The following is a 9,921-nucleotide window of genomic DNA, read 5'->3' as shown; positions in this document are numbered from 1 at the left end:
GGACGTGATCCCAGTTGGGCGACAGGCCAGGCAGACCCAGCCGATGCAGAGCCTGGGAGCACAGGGCCCGTGGCCATCCGCAGCCAGACAGAGCTACAGGGCGGGCCAGGCCCTGCCCAGATCAAAAGCTGTGACTGGGCCAAAGAGGCAGCTTGTGGCTCTTGGGGGCCTTCCTGGAGTTTGCTCTTTGCCCCACCCTTACTGACCAGCCTGGAAGGCTAGCTGATGGACGGGGCCACTGTGGAGAGTAAAGCCACAGCCCTGGGATGTGGGGCGGTGCAGGGACGGCATGCCTGGGGGCAGCCCCGTCCCCTGCCAAGCCCCTTCCTGACACCAAGGGACACCCTCAAACCTATTCGCCAATCCTGCCCCAAGCAAGAGGATGAGAGAAACTTCTGGAAGCTTAGACACCTCCAGGTTCTGTTCTGGAGCCTGGGACCCCACTGCCTTCTCTGGGGTCTGGCCCGGCCCCAGGAGCTGCTAATTCCAAGCTTCCTAAAGATGCCTGGAGACTCCATGTCCCCTGCACACCAGCTGAGTTAGCCTGTCCTAGGCTAACCACCCCACAGGGGCCATCAGAGGATTCAAGCCAGAACCCGCTCCAGGCCTGCCCTCAGGACTGTCGCCCCAGACCAGCCTCCCACCTGCACCCACAGAAGACCGTGCCAGGCCAGCGGGTGGGGGCAGCAGCTTGGGTGCAGGGTGCAGGGTTGCTGCCTCCACCCCTGCACTCAGAGCTGACCATTGCTCTCCCCTGCAGTGCCCAGAGTGGGTCCAGCTCTGTGCTCAGAACAAACGCTGAGCACCCCCGCCACCCCCAGCAGCCTTGCAGAGCTGGAGGAAGGGTGACGGGGGGCGGGGTAGGGAGGAGCTGAGTGGAGAGGGGCTGGTGAGGCAGATCCGCTCAGCTCTTCCTCTAGTGTTGACTAGCCTGCTGGGAAGCCCCTGGCCCCACCCCACGTGGCCCTGCCCCCTGGTTAGTAGCCCCTGGGAGCCCATGGGTGTAGAGAGGGGAAGTGGGTCTGGGCAGCAGGGTCAGGGTGACACAGTATTGGGGGCCAGGGGCTCACCCATGGTGGATGTGGGGCCCACCTAACGCTGCTCTTGGGTTCTTGGAAAGGTGTGGCATGCCCTGATTACATGTTGGGCTACTGCCGTTGCAAGGTCAGCAGTTCAAACCCACCAGCCACTCCTTAGGAGAGAGAGGAGGCTGTTAGTCCCAGTAAAGATTTACAGCCCTGGGAACCCACAGGGGCACATCTGCTCTGCCCTTCAGGGTCAGAAGGAGTCAAATCCACAGTAGTGGCTTTGGTTTAGGGAGGGGGTGGGTTTATGTGACCACAGACCAGGGTGGTGGCCTACCTTCAGTACCTGGGAGATGACCCTGTGGGGAGCCCCAGGCCTGGCCTCCCCTGCACCCCATCATGGAATCTGGGCCCCCCTGTTCTTGGATGCCCGGGTGGGCAGCAGGCACGCCAAGAATGAGCAGCTGTCAGCCTGGCCCAGCCGAGCCCTCCACAGGCGCCTGGGGTCCAGCCCCTCCAGCTGCTGCAGCTTCAGAACTGCCCCCTCCCCCAGAGGCAGCAGACCACCTCCTCTCCCCACAGGGGGAGAAAATGCAGAACCCAGGGTGGCTCAGGGGCTGTCCTGTCCCCTGCGGGGAGCTCTCTGACCTCCCCTGCTGTAGTGATGATGGTCATTAGGTGTCCTGAGGGCCCCAGGAGCGCCAAGCCTGTATCTCCTTCCCTGAACTGCTGGGGGTGAGGGTGGGGGGGTGGGGTTATTTGAATCAGCCCGGCCCCAACCCTCTGCTGACCCCTGGGCCAGGCCCCTCTGACACATGGGAAGGGAGGTGGAGAGGCCAGGAAGGCATGGGGGGCGGGGGAGGGAGATGGCGCTGACCCCGCCCAGTGCCCCATTGGTGTGGGCTGTTGACCTTTGGGTCCATGGATGGGAGCGAGGGACAGAGGGTCCAGGCAGCCGGCAGGGGCGCTGGAAAAGGAAGGAGCAGTCTGAAAGCTGAGCTGGGCGGGCAGGAGCTGGCTCTCACAGCGGGGCTAATTTGAGTCATGCTGGGTCCATGGAAACTCAGGGGCCAGCCACCCTGGTCCCCACCCCCCTGATGCCCAGAGTTGGCCTCCAGCTGTCTGGGTCAGGAAAGCAGTCTTTATTACTGAGGAGTAGGGGGGGATGGGGGGGAGGGCAGGGGAAGGAAGGAGGGAGAGGCAGCCAGGTCCCCCAGCCCCAGCAGAATCTACCTGGGCCTGTGGAAAGCTGAGGGGACCTCTGGCCCAGGGGAGGTGCTGCCCCAGCAAGGTGGGGGGTGGCGTTAGAGGCCTGAAGCCTTCCTGAAGTGGGTCCCGGGTGGGCCGAAGGTGACTGGAGCATGAGGTCACTGTGTAGGGTCAGCGGCCAGGGCTGAACTCGAGGGGGCTTGTCTTTGGGGACGAGAGGGAACGGAAGATGCTCCCGGGAGTGATCACTGAAGAAGGCCTGTCTGCCTGGTGACCAGATGGCCACCAGTGAATTCTGGGGCTGCTGGCTGCGGGCCAGGGAAGGTGCTCAGGGGCCCTTGAGCTGAGAGGAAGCTGAGCTGAGCCCACGACCCACCCAGCCCGGTCCCTGGCTCAGGCACCGGACCTAAGGGCAGGGCCACTATGGTCCCCAGCCCAGCATCCACCTGGGAGTACCCTTGCTGGAGAGGGGCCCGTGAGGTGCAGAGAGGGGGTGAAGAGGGGAGTGTGGGCAAGAGCCAGCAGCTCTCTGGGCACAGAGACAGGGCCAGCCTTCTGGGGCTTAGTGTGCAGGGCACCCTGAGGGGCAGAGGCTGTGGTGGAGCCTGCAAGCCCCTCCTGCCCACAGGGGTGTTCTCTTGGACACTACCCAAGACCAAGGCGGTTCACGTGCCCACCTAGCCAGAGAGAATGTGGACAGAAATCGGCCTGGCTCCTGCAACCAGGGTGACCAAGCTGTGCAGCCAGTCCCCACCCAGCCTCAGGGCTGAGAGGACCCCATGCCCCCGGGGGCCTCCTGCTATGGGCACCGGGTTCCAGGGTGACTCCACCAACCTCTCCGGGCCTCGCAGCCTCCCAGAGTACCCAGGGCTGGCCTGCCCTACCGCAGCAGCCCCCTGGAACGCTCCAAGCCGGCCGTCCCCAGGTCTCCACGTTCGGTCAGAACTGTCCCCGGGCCTGGGGAGTTATCTCCCCTGCGAGCTTACCTGGGCCAGCAGCCCCAAGACCAGGAGCAGCGTGGTGTCCATGAGGTCAGTCTCCCAGAGCGTCCTGCTTGCCATCCACCCGAAGTGAAGTTGCTGCGCTGATTGACAGCGCAAGTGTGCCCGGGGCTGGGCGGGGGGACTCCGAGCGCACGTGGGCGGACGGGGCGGGGCCGAGTGACACCACAAGTGTACACTAGGCTGGGGCCACAGACAAACGTGCTTGTGTTTGGCCTGTGCTTGTACCCACTGCTGGCCAGGCCGCGGCTGAGTGACTCCCCAGGTGTGAACCAGCAGCGCCAAACCGGCCGCAGGGTGGGTGATCACACGTGGGCAGTGGGGCGGGGCCGGAGGCAGCACGTGGGCGGGGCAGTCGGGGATTCCCCAGTCCAGCGAGGAGGGCGCACTCCCCAGCAAGTGGGTGGGCTGCAACGGTCTCAGAGGCGGGGTCAGCCTCTGGTCCCAGGGAACAAGGCCTAAGCATCTCTTTGCGCGGGCAGGCGGCTTCTTGGCGCCGGTCCCCAGGCTCTAGCCCCAGGGGCGGAGTTTACAGGCTTGTCACCCTGGGGGACAAGAACAACGAGGACGTCTGGCCATCTTCCCAGAGCCGACAAATGAGGTCGCCTAAGTCAGGAGTCCCCCGGCCCAGGCTGGGCTTGGAGCGTCCGCGGTTTCTCCCCTAATGGGCCCCTCCCAGGCTCTCCAGAGCCCAGAGCAGCGGCCAGACCCGGGAGAAGGCGGGGCAAGCACCTGCGCAGGTGTGCACGTGTGGGGATGGGGGTGTCTGGGGCGATACCGCGTGCGGGTGTACCAGGGGCTTCACAAAGCCTGGGGAAACTCCACTATCTTTTAATTTCCATGAACTTTTTGAAGCCCCGTGTGTAAGCGTGGGCATGGTTGTATGCGTGCATGTTGGGGCACCCACCCGTGTGTGGAGTGCGCGCATAGATGAGACCCTTCACTCTGGGAAGGGAGCCACGTGGTGGCTGGGCAGATGGTGGCCCAGCGGACAGCAGTGTCGCCCAGGCGGACACTCCCTATTCTAGTTTCACTGCAGACAGATCCCAGTGGCTGGATAGCCCAGCCTCCCCACACTCGGGCCCCTTTCTGCTGGCCCCACAGGCAGTGGGCCTGCCTTAGCGTTGGCCGATTCCTGGGCCAGGTGACTGGTAGCCCTGACCTGGGCCAGGCCAGCACTGAAGAGACCCGATGGCCACTTAAAGTTGGACACACAGGTCCGAGGACCCACACGCACCCCCAACCTCGCGGTGATGGGTGGGGGTCTCATTCCATCCAGGGAGAGGGCGAGCGAGTGGCCAGCACCGGGCCATGGACAGCTGAGCAGTGTCAGGAAGGGCAAGTCAGGGCAGACGGGCCCTGAGCCCATGAGGCCACCCCCAACCCCACCTACTCCCACACTGCCCACCTGCACAGCATGAGCCCCACACCCACAATGCCCAGCCCTGCAGTCCAGTCCTTACACACTTGACTGACCCCCACACCTGACACTTTACCTGTGCAGCCAGGAACATGTGAACAGCCCCTCTGGAGCCCCTACTCACCCCTCAGCTCAGTGCCCCGTTTCAACACTGCCCCTCCACCCCAGGCAAAGCAGTCCCTTCCTCTCTGATACCCACCCCCCATACACACACACACACACTTCACTCACAGTCACAGGGTGACCTACCTACTCCTGGGAAGGTAGAGAAGGCCCTGTGGACCAGTGTTGCTTTTTGTTGGGGGTTCTGACCAGCCCTGCCCGAACCCCGGGGCATCACTGGGCCTGCCCTCCGGTGGAAAGCAGGGCCAGGGCCTCCTCTCTCTCCAGATGGCCTGGGGATGGTGCAGGTACCAGCACCACCTGTCCCTGCAGTGCCCTTGGAAGGAAGCCAGGCTATTGGGGCAAGGGGACATTCCACTCACGTCCCCCAAGTGCAGAGGGAGGGGACAAACTTTGTCTTCAGATTGAGGCCCCTGCCCCCCACCCCAATGAGGCCAGGACCCCAACGCTGAGGTGGAGCAGCCCCCTGACTACTTGAGGGTGACAGACAGGATCCATTTCATCTGCTCTCCAATACATGGAGTTGCGGAGGCTTCAGGGCTAATCCGAGGTGCCCTGAGCTGGCCTGGGAGTTGGCAACCGACAGATTCCTCCTCCGGGCCTGCCTTTCCGTCCCTGTTGTCATCCTGAAGTGGCATCCAGTGGGTTCTGACGCCCTGTGATCCCGTGCCCAACAGAATGAAGCCCTGCCCGGGCCTGCGCCGTCCTCACAGTGGTTCAGTTTGAAGCAAGTGCTGTGGCACCTCCCTGAGGACCCTTCCCTCTTCCCAAGCACGAGGTTCTTTTCCAGCAACTAGTCCTTCCTGCTAGGTGAAGTCACTCTGTGAGAGGACCCAACCCGGACACACCTGTCCTGCTTGCAGCGTCCCCTAGCTCTAAGCCTCGGGGTCCATACACAGGTCCCCCGCGAACACAGTGCAGTGTTCTGGGATTCGCATGGTCCACATTCAAATGCTTCTGCACAGTAGGTAAGATCCATCTGACATCAGCAATGCTACACATCGTTCCTTGTCCTTCTCCGGAGCAGACTTGGCAGTTCTCAGTTGATGCACCAATGCGACTGTTTTTGAGTAATCGTCAGCAAAATATTTCCTGCATATGATAGCAATGATATTGTTTGATAATCTCCACGGTCTACTGGATCACTTTTCTTTGGAATGAAATAGGGATCTCTTCCAGTAAGTTGGCCAGGTAGCCGACTTCCAAATTTCCCGGCATGAACTGGTGAGTGCTTCCAATGCTGAATCCACTTGGTGAAAGATCTCAGGAGGTACTCTACCAACTCCTGGAGCCCGCTTTTCCCCAATCCCGTCCATGCAGCTCGGACTTCTTCCTCAGCGCCATCGGTTCTTGATCACATGCTAGGCTGACTGGTGACCAACTCTTTTTGGGACAGTAGCTGTGTCTTTCTTCTGTTGCCTTTGGATGCTTCCTGTACCGTTCAGGAGTTTGCCCGTGTTGTTCTGGGAGTCGGTTCTGATTTATACCGACAACAGATTTGCTGGCCGCTGGCCATCTGCACAATTGCTGTCTAGCCCAGAGTCGTGGCCTGTGTCAGGATGCCTCACTGAGGGTCTTCCTCTTTGCAAGAACGATGTCTTTTTCCAGGGACTGGTTCCTCCAGCTAACACATCCGAAACATTCAAGACAAGCTCTCCTCATCCTCGCTTCTAAGGAGTATTCCAGCTGTATTTCCGCTAAGGTAGATTTGTTTGCTCTCCTGGAAGTCCATGGTCTATTAAAGATCCTTCACCAACATCACAATCCGACACGTCAGTTCTTCCCTGGTCTTCCTCATTCCTTGTCCAACCCTGAGGTGCATATAAGGTGGGTGAAAAAACATGGTGGGAAAAATAAAAACCAGCACCACCAAACCAGGTGCTGAGTCATGAGTCTTACAATGAAACCTCCCGTCGCTCAGCACTGTAGAGAGGCCTTTCGCAGCAGAGTTGCCTAATGCAGAAATGTTGACCTATTTCTTGACTGCTGCCGCAAGGGCTGTGACTCCAACTAAGATAAAACCCTTGACAACTTCAACCCTTTCTCCTTTTATCAGGATGTTGCTTACTGGCAGTTGTGGGGATTTTTGTTCCCTAACATTGAGGTGTGCTTCAAATCCTCTTGACTCTCAGCAACCAAGGTCGTGTCACCTGCACACTGCAGGTTGTTTATGCGCCTTCCTCCGATGCGGATGCTGCGTTCTTCCCCACACGGTCCAGCTTCCTGGATGATTTGCTTGACATACAGACTGAACGGTATGGTGAAAGGACACAACCCTGACACACACTTTCCCTGAGGTTCGACACGCAGTGTCCCCCTGCCTCTCAGACCAGGTCCAGGTTCTGCATGGACACAGCTCAGTGCTCTGGATTCCCCACCCTTCTCAGTGTTACCTCTAGTTTGTTATGATCCACACAGGCAAGCACACGTCAACAGCTCTCTGGTATTCTCTGCTTTCAGCCAAGAGCCATCTGACAGCAGCAGTGAAGTCCCTTCTTCCACGTCCTCTCCTGAATGCAGCTTGAATCTCCAACAGCTCCTGCTACAACTGTTTTAAAGTCATCTCCAGCAGTGTTCACATGTGCGCGTTATTGCTGCTGCTGCTGCTGGGCAATCCCCATGTGCCATTGGGTTCTTTCTTCGGGCACTGATATGGGTCTTCCAGTCACTGGCCAGGTGGCTGGCTGGCTTCCCAATTTCTTGGCACAGATGCGTGAGGTCACCAGTTTTGTTGAAACATCTCAATTGGTATTCCTTGTTTTTCTCCAGTGTTGGCAGTGCAGCTTGGGCATCTTCCTTCAATGCCATCAGCTCGAACATATGCCAGCTCTTGAGAGTTGAATGTGGACGCATTCTTTACCCTACAGTGACTGTGTATCCCATCTTCTCTCGACACTTCCCGCATCGTTCAATATTGTGTCCGTAGAACCCTTCAATACTGCAGCCCAAGGCTTGGAATTTTCCTTCCATTCTTTCAGCCTGAGAAATTCTGAGCATTTTTTTTTTTTTTTTTTTAGGGAAGGGGGTTTTCTAACGCTAGATCTTTATACATTTCGTTGTAACAGTGTATCTTCTAGAGTTGCTCTGACATCATCTCCTTCATTTCCTTCAGCTGTTCTGAGTCCCCCTCTGACATCACCCTGGTCTTTTCAAAGACGTTTGGCGTTTTCCACGGGTGTGGTCTTTGAGGTCACTCCAGGGATCGACCTGCCTAGTGTCTGCTGGGTGGTGTTCAATGCATCCAATCAGTTTCTGAGACGCTCTCTGAATTCAGGTGGGATCTAGTCAAGGTTGTGCATTAGCTCTTGTAATCTTCTTAGGCTTCTGCCAGGATTTGAACAGGGGCCGTCGGTGGCCTGTTCTGCAGCTGGCTTCTGGCCTGGCCCTCGCTTGTGGCATCAAGCTGCTCTTTCCGCAGATGCAGCTACTCCAAGTCCTGGGACCCACCTGCTGGGGGCTGCACGGACCATCCCTGTTTATGTTGCAAAAAGGCATTTTCATCGAAGAAGCTGTTGGTCTTGCCAAGTTCTGTCTGGATCTCCGGGGTCGCTTCTGTCACCAAAGCCACGTGTCCCAGCTAGGGCTTCTTGTCATCCCAGCGTCTGAGTCCGATCACCAGTGACGATCAGCTCATCTTGATAATGCAGCTTTGCAATGGTGTGTGTAGCCTTCCTCTAGCAAGGTGTAGGGAGCACTTTTTTTTTGGGGGGGGGGGATAACCTGGACCAGCTTATTAAGGTGACCCCCGAGAGTGAGAGGCCACTGCGGGTGGGGTTCCAGGCTGGCACCAGGAGGCAGAGGCTGATGGGAGGGGTGGGAGCTCACCTCTTTGCAGGGCCCCCCAGAAGCTGTCCATCCCCTGGCCCCAGCAGTCTCGCCTGTCCAGGACACTCCAGGTGATGAAGGGCCAGCGGGAGCCCTCGCAGTCCCGCCCTTGCCCAGGCCTCTGGGCCCAGGCCCTCCAGAGTCCTGCGCCTCCCAGATGGATGCCAAGCCAGCCGCCCTGCCTCCCACTGCAGCCTGGTGGCCCACCCACTGCTCTGCCCTCCCACTGTGTGCGTCAGAAGTGTGTATCTGTGACTGTGTGCGGTTAGTGTGTGTGTAGACGTATGACTGTGTGTGGTGTGTAACTGTGTGTGTGTGTGTGATGGGTCTGTGTGTGGGGTACAGGAGTGTGTGCATGTGATTGTGTGTGGTATGTGGGGGGGAGGGGCTGGGTCAGGAGTGTGAGTATGTAGGTAGGGCCACTCTGGGCCCAGAACAGAGATTCTGGAGGCCCTGGGAGAAGCCCAGCCCACCCCTGGCCTGAGTGGAGCCAGCCACCGTGACTGGGAAGAGCCTGGGGGGCTGCCTTGGAAGGCCCCCAGTGAAGGTCAAGGAGCAGGTTCCCTGTGAGTTGGGCCCCCAACAGCCACTGGATAGGACAGGGAGCCACGTGCAGCTTCTTGGACTCTGATTGCCCAGTCACGTGCCACTGAGCAGGGGGATGGGGCTCCTTCATCTAGACCAGCAGTTCTCAGCCTGTACGTCACGACCCCTTTGGGGGTCAAACGACCCTTTCACAGGGGTTGCTCGATTTCATAACAGTAGCAAAATTACAGTTATGAAGTAGTAATGAAAATAATTTGCTGTTTGGGGTCACTGCAACATGAGGACCCGTATTAAAGGGTCGCAGCATGAGGAAGGTTGAGAACCCCTACTCACTAGGGGTCTTGGCAGGGACCCTGTTCACCCAGCAGGTGCTGTGTGGCAGCTTAGCCAGGTGTGATAGGTACAAGGCCTGTGTCCATGGCCAGCCTAGTACCTGGGGACGGTCACCTTCCAGGGCAGATGGAGGACACCCTGGACTCCCTATTTCCAAGAAGCCCAGGAAGCAGGCAGGCTGGTGGGCTTCACTGGCGTTCTTTGGGGCTGAGGGAAGCAGGCAGGCTGGTGGGCTTCACTGGCGTTCTTTGGGGCTGAGGGAAGCAGGCAGGCTGGACTTTGGTCCGACACAGGAACAGGACCTGGGCTGACTCCCGGAGCCGCCACCAGCCCGACCTGCAGTGCAGCACAACCCGAGCCCCGGCTCTGCTCAGTGGGGAGGCCCTCCCTGGGACTCTCAGTGGCCAGGGGCAGTGGGAAAGCCACTGGGGGGAGGAGC

At 59.2% G+C, this 9,921-nt stretch overlaps 1 protein-coding gene across 1 annotated transcript in view; it reads right to left on the bottom strand.

Moving 5' to 3' along the window:
* The window catches only part of CDH15 (cadherin 15), a 16,264-nt gene extending 12,812 nt beyond the window's left edge, over window positions 1-3,452 (bottom strand). Inside the window, exon 1 of the mRNA XM_045293738.1 lies at window positions 3,221-3,452. Within this exon, the coding sequence (XP_045149673.1) occupies window positions 3,221-3,295 (75 nt within the window). The 5' untranslated portion in view covers window positions 3,296-3,452. The remainder of the gene's footprint in view (window positions 1-3,220) is intronic.
* Between the last annotated feature and the right edge of the window lie 6,469 nt (window positions 3,453-9,921).

Source organism: Echinops telfairi, unplaced genomic scaffold, assembly GCF_000313985.2.
Source record: "Echinops telfairi isolate 266 unplaced genomic scaffold, ASM31398v2 ScPeMD7_2291;HRSCAF=2852, whole genome shotgun sequence".
NCBI lineage: Eukaryota > Metazoa > Chordata > Mammalia > Afrosoricida > Tenrecidae > Echinops > Echinops telfairi.
Note: the sequence above shows the minus strand (reverse complement) of the source record. Positions and strands in the feature narration are given on the sequence as shown.